The sequence below is a fragment of the Meles meles genome, chromosome 20, assembly GCF_922984935.1.
Source record: "Meles meles chromosome 20, mMelMel3.1 paternal haplotype, whole genome shotgun sequence".
NCBI classification, from domain to species: Eukaryota; Metazoa; Chordata; class Mammalia; order Carnivora; family Mustelidae; genus Meles; species Meles meles.
Window position 1 is genome coordinate 58,375,291 of NC_060085.1, and position 27,744 is coordinate 58,403,034.

At 44.6% G+C, this 27,744-nt stretch overlaps 1 protein-coding gene across 1 annotated transcript; it reads left to right on the plus strand.

Moving 5' to 3' along the window:
- The first annotated feature begins 285 nt into the window (after nt 1-285).
- Nucleotides 286-27,744, plus strand: RPN1 (ribophorin I). Its single transcript, XM_045991786.1, has 10 exons — nt 286-610; nt 4,528-4,592; nt 7,051-7,357; nt 12,908-13,117; nt 15,145-15,337; nt 20,386-20,485; nt 21,811-21,949; nt 22,187-22,306; nt 25,639-25,884; nt 27,067-27,744. Exons 1-10 carry the CDS (start codon nt 350-352, stop codon nt 27,247-27,249), a joined length of 1,824 nt encoding a protein of 607 aa, XP_045847742.1. The 5' UTR covers nt 286-349; the 3' UTR covers nt 27,250-27,744.

A 27,744-nucleotide genomic window follows, 5' to 3' on the forward strand; every position in this document is an offset into this window, starting at 1 on the left:
TTCTTTTTTTCTAATTACTAAATATTTTAGGGGAGATACTTTGAGACTGCGCAGATAGGCTTTTTTTGCTTAAACTTTTGCCTAGGCTTTTATTTTCTCCGTTTGAAGTATATTTTACTGTCTCAAGTAATAGAAAGCCATTGTTATCCGCAGGTGGGCCGATTGGCAAGGGTAAAGGAGCGTAGAGTCGGGCGCCCCGCGGGCAGCCCGTTGCCCTGGAAATGGGGTCCTTCCTCTGCGGCGCCGCCATCTTGTGGCGCCAGCGCGGGCCCAATGAGCGGCTGCACAGTGGCCGGAGGCGGGGCGGCGGCAGCGCCCGGCGCGGCTTGCGGCTCAGCTCGTCCCGGTCATGGAGGCGCCCGCCGCCCGCTTGCTCCTGCTCCTGCTGCTCGGGGCCTGGAGCCCGGCGCCGGGCAGCGCCTCCCCGGAGGCACCGCTGCTGGTCAACGAGGACGTGAAGCGCACGGTGGACCTCAGCAGCCACCTGGCCAAGGTGACGGCCGAGGTGGTCCTGGCGCACCCGGGCGGCGGCTCCACGTCCCGCGCAGCCTCCTTCCTCCTGGCCCTGGAGCCCGAGCTCGAGGCCCGGCTGGCGCACCTCGGCGTGCAGGTGAGTGCGGGCGAGCGGCGGCGGTCGGCGCGCGCCGGCCCGGCCGCTTCGGCGGACACGTCAGCGTAAGCCTGTTGGAGCCAGGCCGCCGCCCACGTGGGCCGCCGTCCGATCGCGGCCCCCGGCTCCCCCGAGGGGGACCCCTTCTGGGCGGGCGGGCAGTACCCGCGCTGGCCTCGCGAGGAGCGATCCCCGGTTATCCGCCCTGCGCGAGGAGAAGAGCGGAGTGGCCGCCTCTGTGAAGGGCCTAGCGGGGCGCGCGGGTGCACCAAACTTTGATTTCCCACGACTTGATGCAGGAGCCCTACCGGAGGACGAAGAAACGAGCCCAAATGAGTATCTGCTTTCCCTTAATTCAGTGTCTGGCCCATAGTTGGTGCTTCTTTCTAGCCGCCATCCAATAAAATCAGAAGCGTAACGTTGTGTATTTTCCAGTTTGTGATTTGAAACCGTTGCTACTGTCCTGTACGTAAGGTTGCTAATGACGCTTTTAAAATTTTGTTCCTCTCAAAGTTAAGTCACGTCGGTAATAAAACCTCTTTTAAACTGTACAGAAAGGTCAGGCCTGATTCACTCCCTTCCCCTACCGGTTCTCATTCTTGCACTTCAGCAGTACATGGCTTGGAAGTTTGCTTCATGTACTTCCCCAGCATTTCAGTGAACGCTTTTACAACTCTCAAGGAAAGAAAATGTTGGCCTACATATTCATAGGTTTGCTTTTTATTACTGTTTTCATTAAGTAATGTTCATTAAGTGATTACCCAGTTATTTGTTGAGAGGAGAACAGTCATTACAGTATCGTATTTCTTCTAAGTACGTCTTACTCTTTGACTGAATCTGGAGCTATAAAGCTCAGTTTATAGAGATTCATACTTCTGAAAGCGTTCCTCTTCCTTTTTGTGCCTTGTCTGTGATGGAATGCAGTTTTACTCAAAGGTTTGTTAAAAGATGGATCAGAACTTCATTTAAGGGGTGCCTGGGTGGCTCAGTGGGTTAAAGCCTCTGCCTGGGATGGAGCCCCACATTTTGCTCTCTGCTCCGGAGGGATCCTGCTTCCTCCTCTCTTTCTCTGCCTGCCTCTCTGTCTACTTGTGATCTCTGTCTGTCAAATAAATAAAATCTTAAAAAAAAAAACCCCAACAACTTCATTTAAATGTGTGCTGCCCCCTTTGATTGTCTTGATGTTAAATCCCATTCTTTTATAAAAACTAGTTTTCGGGGGCGCCTGGGTGGCTTACTTGGTTAAGCACCTGCCTTTGGCTCAGGTCATGATCCCAGAGTCCTGGTCAAGCCCAGAGCTTGCTTCTCTCTCTCCTTCTGGCTGCTGTTCCCCTTGCTTGTGCTCTCTCCGTCTCTCTCTGTGTCAAATAAATAGAATCTTAAAAAAATAAAACAAAAAACTAGTATGATGTATTGAAGTTACCACAGTTTAACAAGACAGCCGCAGAAGCTATCTGCCATCATACTGGAGAAAGGCAGATTACTGCAGACAGGTCCCATTCACAATCTACTTTCTGTAGAGTGTTGTGGTAGGTGTTTTAAGTACATTCTCTTTAACTTTCATGATGGCCCTTTGAGGTGTAGGCTTACTGCAGGTGAGGAGTGCAGTTGAGGAGTAAGTTGTGTAAACCCCATGTTAGCTCTTAGAGCCATGAGTGAATTGGGACTTAGGTTAGTTTCAGACTTTGTGTGCTCTTCACTGACCCCATTGCGTCTTCTGGCGTAGGTGGCTCTGAGGTAGGGTTGTATTGGGATGTAAGACCTGCAGCCACATCACCACATTTGTCCAAAATCATGTGTTAATTTTATAGCCCCACTATAAATGGATATATGTACTCCTTTACACCCCTGTCTCAATGGGAATTCTAACTGGATGTTAGACTTAGCAAAGAGGGTGTGTCCAAGTTAACAATTGACTTAGAGACCTTGGTAGGAGGCCTTGATAAGGTTGCTAGAAGTTTTTTCTTTTTTTTTAGATTTTTTTTTTTAAATTTATTCATTTGACAGATCACAAGTAGGCAGAGAGGCAGGCAGAGAGAGAGGAAGGAAAGCAGGCTCCCCGATGAGCAGAGAGCCCGACTCAGTGCTTGATCCCAAGACGCTGAGATCATGACCTGGTCCGAAGGCAGAGGCCCTAACCCACTGAGCCACCCAGGTGTCCCAAGTTTTTTCAATGGATTTCTCTTCAGCCTTCCATGTAGAATTTTAGGAACTGGTTAGAAGGGACAATGGTGATGTCTAAAAAAAAATTTTTTTTTGGGGTAAGATTTTTATTTAGGGGTGCTTGGGTGGCTCAGTTGTTAAGTGTCTGCCTTGGCTCAGGTCATGATCCCAGGATCCTGGGATCAAGCCCCGCATCGGGCTCCCTGCTTGGCGGGAACCCTGCTTTTCCTACTCCACCTGTTTGTGTTCCCTCTCTCACTATCTCTCTCTTTCAAATAAAATTCTCTCTCTCTCTCTCTTTTTAGATTTTATTTATTCATTTGACAGAGAGATCACAAGTAGGCAGAGAGGCAGGCAGAGAGAGAGGGGACAGCAGGCTCCCTGCTGAGCAGAGAGCCCAGTATGGGGCGGGATCCCAGGACCTTGAGATCATGACCTGTGCCGAAGGCAGAGGCTTAACCCACTGAGCCACCCAAATGACCTAAACAAATTCTTTTTGAAAGATTTTACTGATTTATTTGACAGAGAGACAGCAAGAGAGGGAACACAAGCAGGGTGAGTAGGAGAGGGGGAAGGAGGCTTCTCGCGGAGCAGGGAGCCCAATGTGGGGCTCGATCCCAGAGTCCTGGGATCATGGTCTGAGCCGAAGGCTGATGCTTAAAAACCGGGCGACCCAGGCACCCCTAAATTTTTTTTTTTTAAAGAACTTTATTTAAGAGAGAGAGAGAGAGACATAGGGAGGGAGGGAGTGCAAGCAGGGGTGGGGAGCAGAGGGAGAGAGACAAGTAGCCTCCTTGCTGAGTGCAGAGCCTAATGTGGGACTCAGTTCCATGATCCTGAGATTATGACCTGAGCCAAAACCAAGAGAAACCAAGACTTGGATGCTTAACTGACTGAGCCACCCAGGTACCCTTTAACACTTTTTAAGGATTTTATTTTTAAGTATTTTCTATGCGCATTGTGGGGCTCAAACTTCCGCAGAAGAGTCACATGTTTCAGTGACTGAACCAGCCAGGTACCCACTTTTAGGCATTTTAAAATATTAAAAACAGGTTCTTCCTCATTATAGTTCGTGCCCTATTGGGAACAAGTGCTTCAGCCCAAAAAGTAGTTTACGCCTCCCCCCCCCCCCCAGCAGAGTTTGGGCTGGCAAAGAGATCAACAGTGTGTATTAGGTTTTCCTTAGAGTCTGCTCCACTGTCTCATGATTCAGGGTGTCTGCTCTTTCTCAGCAGAGATACTGCTGAAGTTAAAATTCTTTTTCTGGTTACACCTCCTTTTGCAGTGAAGGATGAGCATGAGGGAGTGTGACAAGCGGTGGCTGTTGGACTTACCCCACTGTTAGTGCATGCAAGTAGAACCAGTTTTGGCCACGTGTGAGACTGTTTACTACCATAGTAAATAATACTTCTTTTCTATGCAAATGTGTGTTTGAATGTAAATGGAGACGAAAAATGTCACCTTTGTATTGGGAAATGTAAAGCGTAAGGGTAATTTTTATATGTGTGTGTTTGGTCATTCAGGAAAATCTGTATTGATAGAGTTTACTGTACAATTTACTCAGTACAAAAATAAGTCTTTGACTATGTTCTTATGTTTCATATGGAAAAAAATTGTTACCAGAGTTGTTTTTAAAGTGTTCTTGTAGTTTGAATACTTACTATGGATATTCTAAGGCAGTTGGTTAACTGTTGACTCAAATTTAGAGGCTAAAAGACATAATAAAAAGAATAGCCTCTTTTGTCCTGTTACAGGTGAAGGGAGAAGATGAGGAAGAGAACAATTTGGAAGTACGAGAAACCAAAATTAAGGGTAAAAGGTAAGCAACCAAACAGTCAGAATATCTATATATCCTGCCTCTTCTTGTTATAAGTTATCCTATTGGTTGGAATCATAAGGTAGGAGAGTTGCTGAGGAAGTACCTGGTGTTCTAGAGGCTGTTTCAATTAATATAGTGTGTGATAATTAAGCAACAGGCTGTAATGTATTCTGGACCCAGTTTTGTCTTTTCTGATTACTAATGCTAAAATTGCCCCTCACGGTAGCAGTTTGTTTTACAGGAAGGTAGCTACTTTCCATACCAGCTCAGGTCTGCTAATGTAGTGAGGTTAGGGATCCCCAAACAATGGATGGAGAACCAGTATGGTATATGAGAACTGCAGGCTGTTTGTCTCAGTAGATAGCCTCCCATCTGTTGTTGGCTACCATCCTCTTTCCAAAGGGCAGACAGCTCTACTCCCCTTATCTCCTCTTGAGCCTTCAGGGCATTGAACGTGAGGCTTCTCGGAGGGAGTAAGGCTGAGCTCTCTGAAGGCTGGGGTTGGACTTGTTCTCTGCTTTAACCTCAGCACCTAGCCCGGGGCCTGGCACTTACTAGTTACTATAAAACACTTTGTTAAGGATATTTTCCAAAACTCATAAAAAGCAGGAAGAACCGAATAAAGAATCCCCATATATCTCATCACCCAGCTTCAGCAGTTACTGTATTTTGCACGGGATTTATTAGGCATTGAACTGTTTGTTCAGTGAGTGATGTGGGAGGACGAAATGTTTTTAGCCTCGGTGATTCTTTTTTTTTTTAAGGATTTTATTTATTCATTTGACAGAAACACAGTGAGAGGGGGAACACAAGCAGTGGGAATAGGAGAAGGAGAAGCAGGCTTCCCGTCGAGCAGGAGCCTGATGCGGGGCTTGATCCCAGGACCCTGGGATCATGACCTGATCATGACCTGAGCCAAAGGCAGACGCTTAAGGACTGAGCCACCCAGGCGCCCCTATTCTCAGTGCTTCTAAACTGGGATCATGACCCTGATCATGACCTGAGCCAAAGGCAGATGCTTAAGGGCTGAGCCACCCAGGCGCCCCTATTCTTAGTGCTTCTGAACTGGAGAAGGGAGCAGTTGTGTCCTGCGTCTGCCCCGCCCAGGACATTTGACAGTGTCTGGAGACGTTTTTAGTGACAGCTGAGGGGTGCTGCTGGCATTTTGTGGGTAGAGGCCAGGGATGCTCCTGAACATGCTGCAGTGCCCAGGGCAGGCCCCTTCTCCCAGCACAAAAGTAGCCAGTCACGAATGTGAGCTAAGGTTAAAAAATCCCATTTGCTGAGGCAGGCAGCACTAGCTTATGCTGTAGTTTATCATAAAAAGAAATAAAATATTTGATTCCTGATTAGCAAACCTTTGAGCCTTACAGCTCTCGGTTCCCACGTGATTCAGAAAGCAGGTCTCCCTGCCTGGCAGAGTTTGTTTTTGTTTGATTTGGTTTGTTTGGCAAAGTTAAAAGAATTTTTTTCTCATTAGTTCTGAATTTTTTTTTAATTAATTAATTTATTTGACAGACAGAGCTCACAAGTAGGCAGAGAGACAGGTAGAGAGAGAGGAGGAAGCAGGCTCCTTGTGGAGCAGAGAGCCTGATGTGGAACTCGATCCCAGGACCCAGAGATCATGACCTGAGCCAAAGGCAGAGGCTTTAACCCACTGAGCCACCCAGGTGCCCCCTGAATTTTTTAAAATGGAGAATATGACATAGTAACTGTTGTTTTCTTTATGCATATATATCCACTTATACATAATTTACATAAGTGTATAAATGGGATAATGTTAAATTTATTGACCTGCCTTATAAAGCTTAATGGCAACATTAAACAAGTCATTTATTCTGCAACCCTAACATGACAATGTATATATATCTTTGTTCTGATCCATGAAAAAAATGTGCTCCTTAGACACCAGTATAGTCAGCTCTGTGTTGACTGCCTAGCCTTTTGTCAGTCAGAAGCCTTCATTAGCTGCTGCTTCTGAGTTCCAATGAGAATTGATATTTTTTTTCCTTTTTTTTTTTTTAAGATTTATTTGCTATAGAGAGAGTGAGTTCCGCAAGTGAGCAGGGGTGGGGAGGGCAGAGGGAGGGGAAGAGAGACTCTCAAGCAGACTCCCTGCTGAGCACAGAGCCTGACACCACCCTCTGCCTTAGGACCCTGAGATCATGACCTGTGCTGAAACCAAGAGTCTGACACTCAGCCAGCTGGGCCACCAGCTGTATTCTTGTTCCACTGTATTCTTGTTCTGTATTCAAGCACCACTGTATTCTTGTTATAAACAACTGTGAAATGTATACCCAGACATTTGTCTTAAAAGGCTTAAATTAATGGGTTAAAGGTGATCTCTTAAAGGTAACTGCATTTGTTTTGGGTACAAAATGTTGCCATGACTTCAAGCTACTACTTCTGTTTTTGGTTCCCTTCATTTTTTAATTTTCTTGCCTTGTTCTTCCTCCAGTGGAAGATTCTTCACAGTCAAGCTCCCAGTTGCTCTTGATCCTGGGGCCAAGGTTTCAGTCATCGTGGAAACAGTCTATACCCACGTGCTTCAGCCGTATCCAACCCAGATCACCCAGTCAGAGAAACAGTTTGTCGTGTTTGAGGGGAACCATTATTTCTACTCTCCCTATCCAACGAAGACACAGACAATGCGTGTGAAGCTTGCTTCCCGAAATGTAGAGAGCTACACCAAGTTGGGGAATCCCACGCGCTCCGAGGACCTCCTGGATTATGGACCTTTCAGAGACATCCCTGCTTATAGTCAGGTAGGTGCGTGTGGAGTCCAGTCTGTCCCTGCCTACTTGAGAGAACGTCTTCTGGAGTGACTGCTAGTGGATGGGCTTGGCGTTGTGAGTTCAGTAAATCTGAAGTCATTTTTAAGATCGTCCCAGAGGTTTTCACCTGTTGTGAAATGATGCCATGGGGGTCACTGTTCTCATTTTGGGAGTACAGTTAGAGGCTGGGAGGTGGAGGGAGATTTTTAAGAAGGGCTCGAATAAGGAAAAACATGGCAGGTGAACGACATAAACTTCATGACTTGGATTTTTGAAGCAATGACACATGAGCTGAGTTGAATGACTGCATCAGCACTTAGGACCTGTGGAAGCCTGACAGTAGCCAGTGACAGTGACAACTAGAGATTGCTGAGGTCTCTGAGGGAGCCCCACAAACAGCAGTCATCTTCCCCCCTTCCCAACTTTTGTGTACACTGAGAATCAGAAGTATTGAGGTAGGTAGGAAGTGGCAAAATATGTAGCTTTATAACAGGTAAAGACTAGGTTGAAGGATGCTGCCACTGCAGAGCTACAGAGGCATCGAATGCAAGGGCGGTGGAAGAGAAGGGGATTAGGGAGGGGAAGAACAACTTACCCACCATCTTTATTTCCTGGGCTCTGTAGATAGTGTATTAAATAAGATCATTCATTTCATTGAATCAGAATTAAAACTTAGTTAGAAAATTTTTTTTTATTCTCTAGCTGTAGACGAGGAAACAATCAGTGAAACTAAATTACTGGATTACAAATAAATTAGCTTCCAGGGAAGATGGGAAAGTTGTATGTAGCACAATTCTAGCAAATATACTCACATTAAAAAAGAATAATAAAGAAGTAGCATTTGGAGGGTTGAAGTCAGGGTTGGGGGAGGAGGGAACAAGGCATTGTGGGTGGAGGCCTGGAGATGGGAGACCAGGTGCTGTGCTGACTGGGCTGGCTGCTGGGGTAGTAAAGCGGGCTGCCTCGTTGAGCCTAGGAGTTGGGCCTTAACAGAGAGGGAGCAATCAAGGCTTTAAAAAGACTGTTGTTATGGAAAAGTTCAAATGGTGCAGTAACTTCCCATACCTATCACTTCGACTCCGTGGGTATCAGAATATTACTACACTTACCAGCACTCTTTTTTTTTTTTTCCTCTGCTGTAATATTTTAAAGCAAATCTTAGGAATCATGCATTTTCAGCCTACATACTTGATTATCATCTCCGAAATATATGGATACTTAAGACCTGTGCATGCATTTCTGTGTTCAGAACGTATGTCACTGAGGATGTACAGTCAGAATAGTTCCAGTGCCACTTGAAATAATTGTTTCTGTTTTCTCAGTCTCTCAGATGTTAGTTTCACAGCTGTTCATTTCGGGTCGTTTTCTGCTGCTTAAGAATCTTTTTTTTTTTTTAAGATTTTATTTATTTATTTGAGAGAGAGAGAGAGAGTGAGAGAGCATGAGAGGGGATGTTAGAGCGAGAAGCAGACTCCCCATGGAGCTGGAAGTCTGATGTGGAACTCGATCCCAGGACGTCGGGATCATGACCTGAGCTGAAGACAGTTGCTTAACCAACTGAGCCACCCACGCACCCAAGAATCTTTTTTTAATTGATAGATTTTTTGAAATGAAAACAGCCAAAATTATGTAACAAGATATATTCACAGAATTGTTGCTTCCACTTCTCCCTTCTGTCTGTTCTTGGTAACCATTTATATTAGCCTTTGGTTTATCTTTCTATTTTTTTTTCTCTAAATATATGCAGATTATAGTAAATTTATATTCCCCCCGTTTCCCAAAAAGTAGCACCGTGTGTACTGTGGACTCACGGGTTTTTGCAGGGGGGAGTGAGAGTGGCTCTCTGTGATTCCTGATGTAGTCACCTTGTGGTGCGGAGAGCTTTTGGGGCACGTGCCTCTGTGGAGCTGAGAGACTGGCAGGTCTGAGTTGTGTTTCTTTTCTTTTTTTCTTAAAGATTTTATTTATTTATTTGTGAGCGAGAGACAGCACAAGCAGGGAGAGATGCAGGCAAAGGGAAAAGCAGGCTCCCTGCTGAGTAAGGAGCCTGATGTGGGACTTCATCCCAGGACTTTGGGATCATGACCTGAGCTGAAGGCAGCCGCTTAACTAACTGAGCCACCCAGGTGTCCCGTGAGTTGTGTTTCTTCTAACTGCATATTTATTTTTTTCATTATTTAAAACCGAGTGATTCAGTTTATGTTGGGGGCAGGGATTTGTTTGTCTCTTATGTAGACATCTAAATTTTGAATATTTTGGATTTGGGGCTTTCTTTATCCATTTTAAATTAATAAAATGCTCATGAGAGACTATTTGGCAAATACAGAGGAAAATGTGATGCCAGTTGACATCCACTTTTGACATAATAGTACGTGAGGCATTTCTTGCTAAGGATAGGGGCTTTTTAATGTGGAAATCATATCATGTATAAAATATTACATGATGCTTTTGCCGCTTAGACAAACATTCCTAAACATTTTCCATTACTTTTGTAAGCCATTTTTTTTTTAAGATTTTATTTATTTGACAGAGAGAGGTCACAAGTAGGTACAGAGGCAGGCAGAGGGAGAGGGGGAAACAGGCTCCCTACTGAGCGGAGAGCCGAATGCAAGGCTTAATCCCAGGACCCTGAGATCATGACCTGAACAAAAGGCAGAGGCTTAATCCACTGAGCCTCCCAGGCACCCCTGTAAACCATTTTTAATAGCCACTTAAGATCCTATAATTTGATGTCTTATAACTTATTTGCTAAGTTTCCTATGTCGGACAGTTAGCTTTTTCCCTATAACACTATAGTGGTCTTCCCTTTACATATAACTTTTTATGTAGTCTCAGGGTAGATTTTCTTTCTTTCTTTTTTTTTTTTTTAAATTAAGTTTAGACTTTAATTCCAGTAAGTTAACATATGGTGTAATACTAGTTTCAGGTGTACAATATAGTGATTCAGCACTTCCATACATCACCCAGTGCTTGTCACAGCAAGTGCCCTCCTTAATCCTCATCACCTGTGTCACCCGTCCTCCCACCCACCTCCCTCTAGTAGCCATCAGTTTGTTCTGTTTGTTCTCTGTAGTTGAGTGTTTAATATTTCTCTTTATGTATATACACACACACACACACACATATTCCGTTTGTTTCTTAGGTTCCATATATGAGTGAAGTCAGATGGAATGTGTTTTTGTCTGACTGATTTCGCTTATCGTTATACTGTCTAGCTCCATCTGTGTTATTGCAAGTATGAAGATTGTAGTGGCTGAATAATATTCCATTGTGTTTGTGTGCATGTGTGTATACCACATCTTTATCCATTCATCAGTCAGTGGGCACTTGGGTTGCTTCTGTATCTTGGCTAGTGTAAATAATACTGCTGTAAACATAGGGGTGCATGTATCTCTTCAAATTAGTGTTTTTGTATTTTTTGGGTAAATACCCAGAAGTGCTATTGCTGGATCATAAAAGTAGTTGTATTTTTAAGTTCTTGAGGAACCTCTGTGCTGTTTTCTACAGTGGCTGCACCAGTTTGCATTCCCAGTGCATTGAGGGTTCCTTTTTCTCCACATCCTCACCAACACCTGCTGTTTCTTGTGTTATTGATTTTAGCTGTTCTGACAGGTGTGAGTTAGTATCTCATTGCGGTTTTGATTTGCATTTTCTTGATGATAAGTGATGATGAGTATCTTTTCATGTGTCTCTTGGCCATAAGAGAGATTTTCTGAAGTAAAAATTTTCAAATCAAGGCATATGAACCTTTAAAAATTTCTTGATGAGGGGTCACCTGGGTGGCTCAGTTGGTTGAGCATCAGATTCTTGGTTTCGGCTCAGGTCATGGTCTCAGAGTCATGAGATCAAGCTCCGCCTTGAGCCCTGCCTTTGGCTCTGAGCTCAGCCACTAGTCAGCTTAGAATTCTCTCTCCCTCTGCCTCTCCACCCATGCAAGTGCCCTCACGGCTCAGGTCATGATCTCAGGGTCCTGGGATCGAGTCCCGCATCGGGCTCTTTGCTCAGCGGGGAGCCTGCTTCCCTCTCTCTCTCTGCCTGCCTCTCTGTCTACTTGTGATCTCTGTCTGTCAAATAAATAAAATCTTTAAAAAAAATAATTAAAAATCTTTTGATGTATATTGCCAAGTGGTTTTTTAAAAGATTTAGCTAATTCTGGCACCAGCAGTCAGGAACTGCTAGTTTGCTCACACCCTTATCCATGTTGGCATTAAATACTATCAGATATGATTATGGATGAAGTTGTACTTTTAAGAATCTACTCATAGGCTGAGTGAATAAAGTGGCAGGAGCCATGAGAATTAATAAAATGTCCTTTTGGGAAAGAAGGGTGTGTTCCTGATCTTCTGTCCTTTAAGATCCCATATTTAAGCTTCCATGTGTGTATTCATAAAAGGGCACTTACATTACTAGTGACTAGGAAGATTTAATACTAATTTAAGTGGTGAAATTGGCAGAGTGAGGCCTCCCTGTGAGGCAGTATTTACTGCGGAGGAGTGCACAGCCAGAGCTAAAAAGTTGAAGACGCCTGGGGCGCTTGGGTGGCTCAGTGGGTTAAAGCCTCTGCCTTTGGCTCAGGTCGTGATCTCAGGGTCCTGGGATCGAGCCATCTTCCCCCTTTCTCTTTGCCTGCCTCTCTGCCTACTTGTGATCTCTTTCTCTCTGTCAAATAAGACCTTTAAAGAAAAAAAGTCGACTCGAAGAACTAGTATTACCACTTTGATTTATTTATGACCTTGAATGTGTTAGAACTGCTAGGCCTGTGTTTTTAATTTGTAAAACGAGATGAGTAGTACTTCATTCTGTTGTTTTGAGGATTAAATGATCATGCATTTGTTTGGCGCTCGTCAAGAGTGACTGACACGTGTATTTATGTTAGCTCCATACACTTAGCTAAACAGGTCTCTCTTCTGGGAACTTCTCTAAGTCTTCTCCATGTTAAAAAAATCCAGTAGTGTCAGGAATCATCCTCATTTTTGAGGTTATTTGCTAGCTCATTGGGAGATGTTATGTCTTTAGGAGATAATATATATACCTTGTCAGAATTTTTCTTTATTATAGGTTAAGATTTCGTTTTCTTGCAAAACTACAAAAATTATTCAAAAGGCAGTTTGAAAACCTCATTGTAGAAATTTTGAAAATAAAAACTATAAGGAGAAAGTAGAGACAGTCTAAGAACTCTGTTTCCTACCTGTGTTGGGTTTCTCCTGTATTTCATTTCAAGTTCTTTTTGTTCTTTTACACCTATGGTGGCTATAAGTGGCATGTAGAAGTTTTTGTTTTTAAAGTACAATGATACTTACGTTGGAACCTAAAACAATTTTGTATAGCCTGTTTTTTCATTTAGTAATACATCATGAATATTTATTTCCATATGCCATTAAAAAGTTCTAGTAAGCATTATTTTAGAATATAGCATGCATTAGATTCACCATAATGGTGCCATTCTCTTGTTGATGTTATGGATTGTCTCCAGTGTATTTGAAACTAGTGTTGATTCATCTGTCACTTAGATTTGGAACAGCTTTTCTCCTTTCTCTCCAGGATACTTTTAAAGTACATTATGAGAACAACAGCCCTTTCCTGACGATCACCAGCATGACCCGGGTCATCGAGGTCTCTCACTGGGGTAACATTGCCGTGGAAGAAAATGTGGACTTGAAGCACACGGGAGCTGTGCTGAAGGGACCTTTTTCACGCTATGATTACCAGAGACAGCCAGATAGTGGAATAGCCTCCATCCGCTCATTTAAGGTACAGGGTGTGCAACATGGACATCGGGAGAAAGTACCCTTTTATCACATTTGCCCTTTGGCTTTTTGAAAGTATCTAAATATGGACCATTGTTTAGGATCGATTGGTGTTCAAGTAGTTCAGTTCACAAGGTTAGAATGAACAGAAAGAATCTAAAAAAAAAATGCCCCCATTTGTAGAAGGAGGCCATTTTAAAAAAGATTTTATTTTTAAATAATCTCTTAATCATGGGGCTTGAACTCACAATGCTGAGATTGAGAGTCATGTGCTATACCGACTGAGCCAACCATGTGCCCAAAGTAGGCCATGGTTTTTTCGTTGTTGTTGTTTGGTTCTTCTTCTTCTTCTTTTTTTTTTTTTTTTTTAAAAGAATTTATTTATTTATTTGACAGAGACACAGCGAGAGAGGTAACATAAGCAGGGGAAGCAGGGAGAGGGAGAGGCGGGCTTCCCGCTGAATGGAGAGCCCAATGCAGGGCTCGATCCCAGCACCCTGGGATCAAGACCTGAGCCGAAGGCAGGTGCTTAATGACTAAGCCACCCAGGCGCCCCATAGGCCTTGTTTTTAAAAGAATATTTGAGGGGCGCCTGGGTGGCTCAGTGGGTTAAAGCTTCTGCCTTTGCTCAGATCATGATCCCAGGGTCCTGGGATCGAGCCCCGCATCGGGCTCTCTGCTCAGCAGAGAGCCTGCTTCCCTTCCTCTCTCTCTCTGCCTGCCTCTCTGCCTACTTGTGATCTCTGTCTGTCAAATAAATAAATAAAAATCTTAAAAAAAAAAAAAAGAATATTTGAATAATAGAGAAAGGAAAAACTATACCACCACCCAAAATTAGCATTGCTCATATTTTAATATCTCCTCTTTTATTGTGCTCTGTTTAAAAGATATTTGGTCATATTGTATATGACGTTTTATATATTTTTAGTTTTAATAAATGAAATCTTGTATTTTCAGGTATAATCAGAAACTGAAAACATGTTCAGTTGAAAACCTCCTTGAAAAACAAGAGTTTGAGGCATTGGCCCCCTGCACAGTTGAAAATCTGGATATAACTTTTTAAAAAATTTTTTATTTATTTAATTTTATTTATTTGACAGAGAGCACAAGTAGGCAGAGAGGCAGGCAGAGAGAGGCGAGGGAAGCAGGCTCTCTGCTGAGCAGAGAGTCCGATGCAGGGCTTGATCCCAGGACGCTGAGACCATGACCCAAACTGAAGGCAGAGGCTTAACCCTCTGAGCCACCCAGGTGCCCCTGGATATAACTTTTGACACCCAGAAAATTTAACTACTAATATTTTCCTGTTTTCTGGAAGCCATACTATTAATATAAACAATCCATTATCACATATTTGGTATGTTGTATGTATTTTGTACTGTATTCTTAGAGCAAAATAAGTTAGAGAAAAAATGTTAAGAAAATCATAAGAGAAAATACATTATAGTATTTATTCTATCTACTGAAAAAGATCTATGTATAAGTGGACCTGTGGAGTTGAAACCCGTGTCGTCCAAGGGTCATCTGTACTTCGTACTACAGAAGGGCTCATTATGAATTATTTCTTCATAATGAGTTCTTTCTTCCTGATTATGAAAATACTCTTACAGATTTGGAAGCTATAGTAAAGAATATGAGGTGGAGAATCCCCTCCATAACCCTATTACCTAGCAATTTAATGGAATTTCTCCCATTTTTAGTTTCTCTCCCTCCAGAGTAACTTAGAGATTATTTTTATCTTTTTATTAATCCTTCAGTATTCGTAAAGGTAGTTATGATCGTCTTCATTATTTATTGTTTAAGAGAATTAGCTATTTACCTACCAAGATTGAGAAATAGATGCAATATCTGGAAATTTTGAAGCCTTGGGGGAGGCTAGATAGACCTCTTTTTAGGTTGTCCCAGTTTGGGGACTGTTTCAGTTAAATAGTGCTATGGGGAGGTTCTTGGTGCAGGAGGTCTTTTCTGTCTTTAGGATCATCTCCCGTGAGTAAGTTTCTGGGGGCTTTAGAAGGCTTGTCCCCTCTCTTGCAGACCATCCTCCCTGCTGCTGCCCAGGACGTTTACTACCGGGATGAGATTGGCAACGTTTCCACCAGCCACCTCCTTATTTTGGACGACTCTGTAGAGATGGAAATCCGGCCTCGCTTCCCTCTCTTCGGCGGGTGGAAGACCCATTACATCGTTGGCTATAATCTCCCAAGCTATGAGTACCTCTACAATTTGGGTCAGTCTTTAGTAGTTAGGGCGTGGAAAGGGGAGAGACTATTATTTTCTTTCATTTTCTGCATTTTTTGTTTCTAGTGGTGGTTTTGTGTGTGTGTGTGTGTGTGTGTGTGTGTGTGTGTGTGTGTATGTGTGTGTGTGTTAACAATTGCCAGTCATTTTGATGGGAAGAGAGTATTGTTATTTTTTGGAAGGCTGGGATATTAGGAACAACTTTTCATGGGTGGGGACAAATTACTATTGTAAAAGTAATACATGCATTTGGTAGTCAGTTCGAACAGTCCAGTAAAAGTCCTCTTAACCCACAGTTAAATTATATAATATATACCATACACAACATATTATGTAATATATGCTATACAACATAATATATATCAATAATATATAATATGATCATTTTGCCATATTTTCTTCAAGTCTTTTTAAAACCTTTTAAATACAAAATTAGAGAAAACCACACAGAAAAATGTATAGCTCAGTAAATGACAATTAGAACACCTCTTAACCACCACTTACTCAGGCCAAGAAATTGAACTGAGCCAGCCAGCCCAAAGGTTCTCCATGTACCTCTTCCTTCCCCACAATAGTGGTTACCATCTCGACTTTCAGTAACTGCTTTCTTTTTTTTTTTTTTTAAAGATTTTATTTATTTATTTATTTGACAGAGAGAGATCACAAGTAGGCAGAGAGGCAGGCAGAGAGAGTGAGAGGGAAGCAGGCTCCCTGCTGAGCAGAGAGCCCGATGTGGGACTCGATCCCAGGACCCTGAGATCATGACCTGAGCCGAAGGCAGTGGCTTAAACCACTGAGCCACCCAGGCGCCCCAGTAACTGCTTTCTTGACTTTGGTTTTATCACCAAGTGTGTGTCTCTAGGGTCTCTAGTTTTGCCCTTTTCAAAAAATTTGATGTCTTATGAGTTTCTGTTAATCGCTCTCTCCTCCATCTGATTTAAAAAAAAAAAAAATAGTTTATTGAAGAACGTAAGCCATTTGTAGTGTACAATCTGGATTTTGCTGACTTCTTACTCAAAGTGCCATTCAGTGTATTCCTGTGTCTTCTGTGTTTCTTGCAAATTGAAAGCTGTTACCTTCCTTGCTATCTTATGAAAGGCATTATTGGCCCAGCTTGTATCTTATCTTTCCTTTCCTTTTTTTTTTTTTTTTAAATTTTATTTATTTGAGAGCGCGCACAAGTAGAGGGAGCAGCAGGCAGAGGGAAAGGGAGAAACAGGTTTCCCACTGAGCAGAGAGCTTGGCATGGGGCTCGATTCCAGGACCCTGAGATCATGACTTGAGCCGAAGGCAGATGCTTAACCAACAGAGCCACCAGCCTCCCCCCAGTTTGTATATTTTCTGTCCCAGACGTGGAATCAGCCATTTCTCATCAAAGCCCTAGTATCTTCTTGTGGAAAAACATTTTTTTAAGACCGTAGTCTGAGAGTTAGGAATGCATACTGTTCTTAGTTTGGTCAGTATCTAGGCCTTTTCAGTTAGCAGAAGTAGGTGTGTATTATATTTATGTGTAGAAAATTATGAACTTTTTTTTTTTAATTTATTTGACAGACAGAGATCACAAGCAGGCAGAGAGGCAGGCAGAGAGAGCAGGAAGCAGGCTCCCTGCCGAGCAGAGAGCCCAATGCGGGACTCGATCCCAGGACCCTGAGATCATGACCCGAGCCGAAGGCAGAGGCTTTAACCCACTGAGCCACCCAGGCGCCCTGAAAATGATGAACTTACATAGTTACTTAATAGTGTGATATCTGTGTTCTATATCTAATTCCATATTGAGAGTCCTTGTTCTGAAGGACAGAGAAGGTGACAGAATTATTAGAGCATTACACAATTAATTATTTTATCCCACAGCTAATACACAGAAGTTTCAGAATAAAATGATCATACTACCACTTCCAATATGATTACTGAAAAGAATTTGTTTATTTTTTGGCATATCCTCTCCCCATTCTACACCGTTGTTGAGGTGTGCTGTGCGTATACTCTGTATCTGTTGTCAGAACAAATAGCCATTACACAGTGTGCTCCCTCCACCTTTTTTTTTTTTAAAGATTTTATTTATTTATTTAGAGAGAGTGAGAGCCAGTGAGTATGAGCAGGGGGCAGAGGTAGAGGGAAGGGAGAAGAGCAGACTGCCTGAGGACCAGGGAGCCTGACTTGGGGCTCCATCCTAGGACCCTGAGATCACGGCCTGAGCCAAAGGCAGACGCTTAACTGACTGAGCCACCGAGGTGCTCTGGGCCTCCCCGCTTTTAACTCTAGTCTTACGTCTATAGTAGCTGTAGTTAATGCTCACCATGTCAGTGTTCACATTGACAGCTCTAGTCATTTTGGTGATCTGAAGCTCGTTCTCTAGTAGATTCCTTAGGCAGGGCCTATGGGAATGAGTTCTCACACATCGATAGTTGATGACAGGTTGTGCCTTTTGTGCATATAAGCCATTTTGAGGAATATAACATTGTTGGCTCATATGTCTTTCCTTGACATATGTTCCTTTTTTGGGTATAAAATATCATTGTCAAGGTCTGATGATGATCTAATTTTTCCCCTTTATAAGTCACCTCCCCCTTTAAGTCTTTTTATATAAATATTGAAAGAGATTCTTTAAAAGCTAATACTTTTAGTGGAACATGTTTTGGCAGTGGTTGCTGTGTTACTGTTCTTGGGTCTGCATTGTTTTTTTCAACTCTTGAAATCTTTTCGTAAGTTTTCTCATTTGAGGCTCCTATTATTTCTATGTTGAGTCTTGGCCTGTTTTCAGTATTTGGCAGTTTCTCTTGAGTTTTTTCTTCATTGAAAACTTTGCTTCTTTTTGCTTTCTGTTTATTATAAGACATTACCTATTGTGTTTGTTTATTCCTATTCCTTTTAGCTTATCCTTCATTTCTAAAACAATTTATTTCTCAAATTTATTTCATGAATTTTTTCCTGCATTCTGTCACTTCTGCATTTCTGTAATTCTGGTTTGTAGTGCTCTTTCATGACTTGTGTCATTTTTATAGTACCTTTAGTTTATTTTGAAATACTGGGAACAGTTTTTTTTGTTTTGTTTTTTTTTTTTTAGGGAGAGTGCATGTGGGGGGTGCAGAGGGAGAGAGAGACTCCAAAGCAGGCTCCATGCTCAGCATGGACCCCAACGTGGGGATCAGTCTTACAACCCTGAGAACATGACCTGAGCTGAAACCAAGAGTTGGGCGCTTAATAAACTGAGCCACCCAGGTGCCCCACAGGAACAGTTTTAATTAGTTTTGTGGCATGAATTTCTGGCATGTTTTCATTTTCTCTTGAGATGTTCTCTCTCTGTCTTTTTTTTTTTTTTTTTTTTAATTTATTTATTTAACAGAGAGAGAAAGCGAGAGACAAGCAGGGGGAGTAGGAGAGAGAGAAGCAGGCTTCCCGCCAGGCAGGGAGCCAGATGCGGGGCTCGATCCCAGGACCCTGGAATCATGACCTGAGCCAAAGGCAGATGCTTAACAGCTGAGCCACCCAGGCACCCCAAGATGTTCTCTTTTTTTGTAGCTTTTGAAAATATAACTTACTCTAAGAGTGGGGGCACCTTTTTTCTGTTGCTCAGTTTTGTTTTGTTTTTTAATTAAAAAAAATTTTTTTTTAAGTAAGCCAAACTCATAATCCTGAGGTCAAGAGTTGCATGCTCAATGAACTGAGCCAGCCAGGCACCTCTCTGTTACTCTTGTTTTTTTTTTAAGTTTTATTTATTTATTAGAGAGAGAGTGGACATGGGATGGGGGAGGGTCAAAGGGAGAAGTGGGGAGCCTGATGAAGGACTCAGTCTTGGGGCTCTGGAATCATGACCTGAGCTGAACAGAGTCACTCAACCAACCAAGCAACCCAGGCGCCCTGTTGTTCGTGTTTAATGTGAATTTTTAGGAGGGGTGTTGTAACTGCCCAGTTTCCCTGTTGATTAAATAACGGTGGCTTGCTTGTGGAGCCTACCCTGGGTCAGTTTCTGTAGCTCTGTTGTCCCTGTTAGGCTCCATTTTGATTTTCCTCCGCTTAGGGTGCTGTCCTGGGAGGGGAGCTCTGATGGCTTTCCCAAGTTCTCAGGGACTAGACTGCTCTAGACTCACAGGTCCATGGGCCTATTTGCTTGCCCACCATGTGGGGTCAGGGGAGGACTCTGGAGCTCCAGTCACTTTCTACAGTTGACCTGCCTCCTTCTCGAGTCAAAGTGGTGGCCTCTTTGGGGCTCTTCTCTCCTCAGGTCTATCACTTGCCCTGTTGCCTCCCTCTGCTTTCTCTTTTACAGACACTAGTCATGGGCCGGTTGTGTGTTGGTGTTTTATAACTCCCCATTTGATCTCTCATGGAGATCTTTGTCTTACCTAGTTTTGTTGTAAAAAATGCTCCATGGGTTTTTGGTTTCACTATCTAGTTGCTCTGTCTTTATGTAAAAATTGGGGAAGACCCTTAAGTATGCTGCCAGCACCACCTCTGTCTCCCAGAATCTCCTAGTCCATTAACTTTAACAGATTTTTTTTTAAGATTTCATCCATCTATTTGACAGAGAGAGAAATCACAAGTAGGCAGAGAGGCAGAGAGAGAGGGGAAAGCAGGCTCCTCGCTGAGCAGAGAGCCCAACGCGGGGCTCGATCCGAGGACCCCGAGATCATGACCCGAGCTGAAGGCAGAGGCCCAACCCACTGAGCCACCCAGGCGCCCCTAGTCCATTAATTTTAATGGCACCTCTTAACTCTGCCCTGTGTGAGATGAGAGTGTCCGTACCCTGTGCTTGCCTCTAGCTCCTGTGTCATTTTCTCTGGTTTTCATATTCTTTTTTTTTTTTTTTTTTTTTTTTTAAGATTTTTATTTATTTATTTGACAGAGATCACAAGGAGGCAGAGAGGCAGACAGAGAGAGTGAGAGGGAAGCAGGCTCCCTGCTGAGCAGAGAGCCCGATGCGGGACTCGATCCCAGGACCCTGAGATCATGACCTGAGCTGAAGGCAGTGGCTTAAACCACTGAGCCACCCAGGCACCCCAGGTTTTCATATTCTTGCACGTGTTTGTCTTTCTCCAGGTGACCAGTATGCACTGAAGATGAGATTCGTGGACCATGTGTTCGATGAGCAAGTGATAGATTCTCTGACAGTGAAGATCATCTTGCCCGAAGGGGCCAAGTGAGTGCAACTGTTCCTTTCCTCCGCTTCCCGTTTCTCTGGTAGTGGCCTTGTACCTCAAGGGGAAGCTGTGTTCTGGGGTGCTGAGGAGGTACTCGCACCTAGTTTTGACTGAGAGGTCTGCAGGGACTTTCTGACTGGAGTTGAAACAGAAACGTTAGACTCAGATGAGGGTACCGGGTTGATTTACGAACCACAGTGCCCAGAGTGCTTCTGCGTGACAGATGCCGGCGTCCAAAGGGGATGGGACGACCTGCAACAGGACGGAATGTGGGCTCAGGACAGCCAGGTAGCCCTTGTGCTGTGTTTGTACAAAAAAGAAGAGCAAGAGTGGCTCTGTTTTATCCTGGGCCGGTCAGACCAGGTTTAGAAAGCGGGGGGGTGGGGGGGGGGTGGGGGGGGGTGGGGGGGTGGTCCTGCTGGTGTATTAGGGTTCCATGCTTACAGATAGTAGTGCTCTCTGGTCAGACCAGGTTCAGAAAGGGGATGGTGTATCAGGGTTCTATGCTTACAGAGACAGTAGTGCTGTCTTTGGCCAATGTAAGCAGCAAGGAGTGCATTCGGCAGGGTAAGGTGCTTATTATAAATTGGTGGCGTATGTTGCAGAGCCAGAGCATCTCTGGGAGTCCATTTGGTGGAAACCGACAGTTGTTCATGGGTGGCCTCCCCTTGGCATGAATGAGAAACACCTGTGTGTGTCTCTTTTTGTCACTTCGCTCTAGGTTCACTTCAGAGGGGAGCTTCTGCTTGCCTCTCTTGGGTCACATGCCCGCTCTGGTCACCAGAAAGATCGGTTACCAGATTTGTTCCTCCTATGGAGGATATTCCACAGGGGATGGGAAGTTCTAGCAAAACTAGGGCGTGAGAACCTAGAGGAGGGAGAGTGGATCTAGGCAGATGAAAACAAGACATGTCCCACTATACCTTATAGAAGTTCTCAGTCACGGGAGGAGAAAGAACTTCTGGAGTAGACTTCTCAGGGGCTCTTCTTCAGGTACCCGAGAGGGTCTTGTTGGGTGGAGTGTGCAGAGGGCTTTGTGGTGAGTCCAGGGATCGGCTGGAACTGGCGAGCACTAGCAAGGACAAGATGCAGGGAGACGGTTGTTACCTCAGCGGGAGAGTGGTCTAATAGTCGGGGTGCTCTGGCATCGGGTCAGCTGTCTCAGGAGGTGTGGTGGTCCCTGCTGCCAGGAGGGGAGCGGAGTGGAGTATGAACTCAGTGATCCTGAAAGGCCCCCTGAGCCTTAGAATTCTCCAACCCCCAATAAACCTCAGTGGTCAGTGCAGTTTGTCTTAGGCCGTATTTCATTCCTACCTGCGTCCAGGAACATCCAAGTTGACAGTCCCTATGAAATCAGCCGGGCCCCAGATGAGCTGCACTACACTTACCTGGACACGTTTGGCCGCCCTGTGATTGTTGCCTATAAGAAAAATCTGGTGGAACAGCACATTCAGGACATAGTGGTGAGTAGCTCCACTGCTCTGCCTTTTGTGTCTTCCTCCGCAGAGTACAGGGTCCTGGGAGCCAGGGACTTGGCTTTCTTTATCTTTCCCTCCTTGGGCTGTAGGGCTTTGAGCACAGTCACCTCTGGGGGTAGCTGGTGCAGCCTGCCTGACAGTGGGCGAGGCCCCTCTGTTGCCCCCGGGCGTCTGAGTCCTTGCAGATCTGTGGAAGCCTGTCCTCCTTGTTCCCTCCCCTAGGTCCACTACACGTTCAACAAGGTGCTCATGCTGCAGGAGCCATTGCTGGTGGTGGCTGCTTTCTACATTTTGTTCTTCACTGTCATCATCTACGTCAGGCTGGACTTTTCCATCACAAAGGTACCCCTTGGCTTTTTCCCTACATTTGTTTGTTGTTTTGTGTCTTTGATAATGTGTTTTGTTAACTTGACTGAGCACTGGGGTCCTCTCAGCAAGCCCAAGGCAGAACCATGTTGCCAAGAAGCCTCTCCCCTGCCTGTGGCCTCTGCTGATCCTTACCTCATGTGAAGAGAGAGACCTTGTTCTTGTTGCTGTGGTCACAGAGCGTGCGGGGTTGTGAGGTGGGTTGCCGCTGGTGTGAGTACTGTGGAAACAGGGCAGCCTGGGTTTCATGATGGGGCTCCCCTGAGGAGGGTGACAGGCAGAGAAAGTAGGGAAGGGCATTCAGCTGGAAGGAAGAGTTTGTGCCACAGCAGGGAGGGCTTCGGTGGAACCCATAGGGAGCAGTAGGGTACATGCAGGAAAGATGTTCATCTGGCTGGTTCCATAGACAGGCAGCCCAGTGAGGCAGCTGCTAGCAAACCCTGTCATACAGAAGGGCTGAGTGGAGGTTTTACTATGAAATAGTTCCACTTTTTAAGTTATAAATGCTGCTTTTGTTTATTTATTTTTTTTTTAAAATTTTATTTTGAGTATGCTCCACGCACAATGTGGGGCCTGAACGCATGACCCTAAGATTAAGAGTCATGTGCTCCACTGACTGAGCCAGCCAGGTGCCCCTGCATTTGTGTTTTTAAAAATTTTTTCTTTAAAATAATTCCACATTTCTGGAAACTTTGCAAGAATAGTAAAAATAATGATTGTATACTTTGTGCCTAGACCTACCACTTAACATTTGGTCTGTCTTGATATATAATTTTTTCTAGGCCATTTGAGAGTAACTTGACATTTATATCCTCCACCCCCTTGAGTACTAAAGCATGCGTGTAGCCTATGGGCAAGATTCCTCTCTTTTTTTTTTTTTTTTTTAAGATTTTATTTATTTATTTGACAGAGAGAGAGATCACAAGTAGGCAGAGAGGCAGGCAGAGAGAGAGGGGAAGCAGGTTCCCTGCTGAGCAGAGAGCCCGATGCGGGGCTCAATCCCAGGACTCTGAGATCACGTCCTGAGCCGAAGGTAGAGGCCCAACCCACTGAGCCTCCCAGGCACCCCAAGAATCTTCTCAACATAACCACAGTAGAGTGATCAAATTTAGGAAATGTTATGTTGGTATAACGCTGTTAACCAGCATGCAAGCTGTGTTCAGGTTTGGCGGACGTCCCAGTGACCGTATCATTTTTAGCAATTGTTTTTCTTCCCCCAGAATCCAGCTGAGAATCATGCATCCCATTTCATTGTCTTGTTTCTTTTAATCTGGAACAGCCCCTCAGCCTTTCTTTGTCTTTAATGACCTTGACATGTCTGACGTGTAGACACCGGTTTTGTCGAGTATCCCTTAACTTAGGAGTATCCTATGTTTCTCTCTGATTAAATGGAGGTAATGCATTTTTGGCAAGAATGCTATAAAGTGGTTCCATGTCTGCAGGGCATCCCATCAGGGATACCTGATATCAGCTGGTCCCAGTGCTGGGATGGTAACTCTCCTTACTTGGCTAAGTTGATGTCTGCCTAATTTCTTCATGTTAAAGTTACAGTTTTTTTGTTTGCAATTAATGTATGGTCTGTTTGAGGCTATATAAATATTCTCCTATACATTCACTGATTAGTTCTAGCATTTAATATTAATTCTTGTCTGAATCTCCTGTTAGTGTGGTGGTTGGAAAACTGATTCCTTTGGTTGGCGCTGTGCTGGAAGGAGAAGCTTCTCTTCGTGGGACTGGTTGGCTGATTGTTACTTGCTGGGACTCCTGGCTTCTTACCTTGCTTTGTGGGCAGCTGTCCACTGGTGCTACTTATTCTGATGCTCAGATTATCCCAGTTTGTCTGTTTTTGTCATGTCTCATCATTTTTTCAAGCACTTCCTTATCATTGGGCACAGCAGCATGTTTCAGGTATATTCTGTACTTTGTCCAGGCAGTCCTGGTTCCGTTCAGTATGGAAATGGTACCTAGAGAGCATGATCTGGGAGCTAGGTGTGATCATTGCTTTTGGGGTGTCACTGCGTCTGGACCTTTGAGCAGACAGAACCAGGGGAGAGAAGTATGGTATTTATAGGAGCAGTTAACACCACTGTCTCACTCCAGTCTGATGCTGCAGGATTCTTACCGTCCTCCCTCATTCCACAGTTTTCCCTTCTCCTGGATCCCAAAATCAGTGTGTTTATTCATTTATTAAATCCCATAAACACACAACATAGTTTCAGAATTGCTGCCCTCGTGCCCCCAGAAACACCAGACCTATCAGGTAGAGTCCCAGGATTTTGTTAGCAGTTCTTTTTGTCTTGAGACTGAGAATGTCTTGTCAGAGTACTGGGATCCAAGGTAATTGGCAGAGTTTTCTTGTGTTAACGCATTTGAAATATAGTTAGGTTCATTTGTTTCTGTTTGAATTTTATTGCAGTTTCTCCCTCTGGTACTGTTTAATCTTGATTGTGAATTTATAAAACCCTGCCTTGTCAGTAACCAATTTCATCAGTGTCCGGATATCCTTCCTGATTGATTTTGCAGAAATAAGGAGATCCTTTAATTCTTATTTCTCCTTCTTTCTTGCACAAAAGGTAGCACAAGTCTATATGTCTTCTCCCTTTTTCTAACTAAGCAGTTTGTGAGGATTACCCATATCAGTTCGTAGAGCTCTTCCCCATTATTATTCATTTATTTTTGCATAGCTGCAGAGTATTCTGTTGAACGAATGGGTCAGCTTATACAGTTTTTTATGTATATGTCTCCCTGTCTTACAGCTTTGATAATTTATTGAGAAAAAAACAATTGTGGGCCAAATCAACCATTTGCAGACCAGATTCGGTCTCTGAGCTGCCAAGTTAGAACTGAAGTAGACACATGATGAGAGAGAATTCCGGAGAGTATGTAGGGTCTCATCTGAAGGCCATGAATGGCAGGATAAGGAACTCGGACTTTTCCTTTAGGCCCTGGGAAACTCTTGAAGTTTTAAAGGGGAGAGACATAATAAACATCCTGGAAGCTTTCCCTGACCTGCACTGAGATTTCTCTACCCTTGGCGCTTCACCTGTCCCTTTCATGGTGTATTCTAAGCACTCATATTCCTTCTCTCATCCCCTCTCTGCCCTGCTGGGCTTTGAAGTAAAGTTTCATCTTCATGTCCAGTCCTGCCCTTTGCTGAATCGGTGCAGATTTAGTGTCAGCAAAGGTTGGATTCTCTGACATTCCAAGATCGCTCTTGTTCGCACAGCCGGTGGTGGGTACTCTTTGGGAGGTAGAGCTTAGAGCAGGCTCAGGCCTGGGTGTTGTCACTCATGATGTCTCCCCGACAGGATCCAGCTGCAGAGGCCAGGATGAAGGTGGCTTGCATCACGGAGCAGGTCTTGACCCTGGTCAACAAGAGAATAGGTCTCTACCGTCACTTTGACGAGACTGTCAATAGGTACAAGCAGTCACGGGATGTGTCCACCCTCAACAGTGGCAAGAAGAGCCTGGAGACAGAGCACAAGGCCTTGACCAGTGAGATTGCACTGCTACAGTCCAGGCTGAAGACAGAGGGCTCTGACCTGTGCGACAAAGTAAGTGTTTGCCATCCCGGAGTCACTTGGGTCTTTGGCCTCCCTTGTCATGCCCCCACTTCTAGAGCACCACGGAGCTGCTCTGGGTGCACATGCTGGGCAGCTCTTGCTCACTGCTGGCTTTTGTCCCACGGCGCCAACCCTTAAAGTAGAACAAGAAATTTGGGGGTTTCGGTTACAGGCTGGGTTTGGGAACCTCTGTTAGCCTCCACGTCACTGTCTGTCCATGTGGCTGCTATTGAGAGCGATGGCTGGCTCTCTCGGAGGCCAGCCTGGGTGAGGCTCCAGGCTACTCATGTGTGCTGAGAAGAACCTAGACTTCGAATCGGGCATTTGATTCAGACTTTGTCAGTCTGGGCAAGTTCCCTTACTTCTGTGCCTCCATTTCTTCCTGTGCCAGTACTTCCCTCACTGTGTTGCGAGTGGGAAGTGAGTTGGTGCATGTAAAGTGCTAAGAACCCTGCCTGGGACCTGCTTTGTGAGTGAGTCCTTGTTACCTATAAAAGAAGAGGGGATCCCCTCCTCCCCAGAGGTACTCCTCAGAGGCCCTGATGATCCCCCTCTCCATACGCCACTCCCAGTACTCCCTCTCCCTACCACTGTGTTCTTCGTAGCACCTGCCTCTTTCTGGAACTCTTTACGTGCTCGAGTATTCCCTGGTGGCTGTATGAGGGCCAGATGCCTCATCTGTCTTGACGGCGGTTTTCCAGAGCCTAGACTTGTGCTTGGCACTGTGGCTCACTCCATAATTGTTGAATGTTGAGTGATTCTGACTGTGAAGTCCTTAGGCTCACACCCAGCTGGTGATAATGGGCATCATTCAGTGTCTCTGCCACACCCCCGCCATCAGTCCTGCCCAGCTGAGTCCCTGGACCTAATTTGGCCAGCCCAAGGGAAGAAGATAAACATACCTTGAGGACCTGCTGTGTGCCTGGCACCGTGCTGGGGGATTGCCCATACGTTCCCATTAGATCCCCACGGCACTCCCTTACAGCTGAGGCCTGAGGTCAGAGCTTAACGGTACAGAGAGTGGAGCTGGTATCTGAAGCCAGGCCTGTCTCCCTCCACTGCTGGCGCCTCTGCTCTGGGAGCTCCGGGGTCTGTAGGCAGGGGAGGTGGTGGGCCCTGCCGAGTGTGGGCCGGGACCGCTCTGAAGCTCTGCCCTGCTCTTGCCTCGGCCAGGTGAGCGAGATGCAGAAGCTGGACGCGCAGGTCAAGGAGCTGGTGCTGAAGTCTGCAGTGGAAGCCGAGCGGCTGGTGGCTGGCAAGCTCAAGAAAGACACGTACATAGAGAACGAGAAGCTCATCTCTGGAAAGCGGCAGGAGTTGGTCACCAAGATCGACCACATCCTTGATGCTCTGTAGCCCCTGACCGTTACCATCGGGGTGGGCCCAGGGCGCTGCACTTTCAGATGCCAGGTTGGGGGCAAGGAGGGGAGGGCTACCACCAAGGCCGCTGAATGCTGGCATCTCTGTTTTACAAAAGGCCTTCAAGGAAGTGACGCCAGGGCCTGCCATAGGCAACTCAAGAAGTTTCATTTTTGTCTTTAAAGGGTTCGTTTTTAAAAAAAAAAAAATTAAATCCCATTAAAAACAAAATATCTTTGTGTTTTGAACAAAGAGATTTTCAGTAGGTGATTGGTTTTGTTTTGCTCTGAAGAAGCTTATGATACCCTTTCAGTCCATAAGCTCCTTGTTTTTTGCCTTTCTAGTTCCTGATGTTTCGGTATTTTATGAGTGTATGTTTGTTTTTTGTTTTTTGTTTTTTTTAATCGTGTGTGGCCAAATGAAAATAAAGCAGGGACTGAACATTTGTTTGTTCTGGTAACAATCACATAAAAACTTCGAGGTCTACTTTTA

What these genes read in the sequence shown, in the direction of transcription:
- RPN1 (XM_045991786.1), top strand. Translation starts at nt 350, where the DNA reads ATGGAGGCGCCCGCCGCCCGCTTGCTCCTGCTCCTGCTGCTCGGGGCC. An exon ending in AGCACATTCAGGACATAGTG is followed by an intron (nt 21,950 to 22,186) that starts GTGAGTAGCTCC and finishes TCCCTCCCCTAG; the next exon opens with GTCCACTACACGTTCAACAA. An exon ending in GCTCTGACCTGTGCGACAAA is followed by an intron (nt 25,885 to 27,066) that starts GTAAGTGTTTGC and finishes TGCCTCGGCCAG; the next exon opens with GTGAGCGAGATGCAGAAGCT.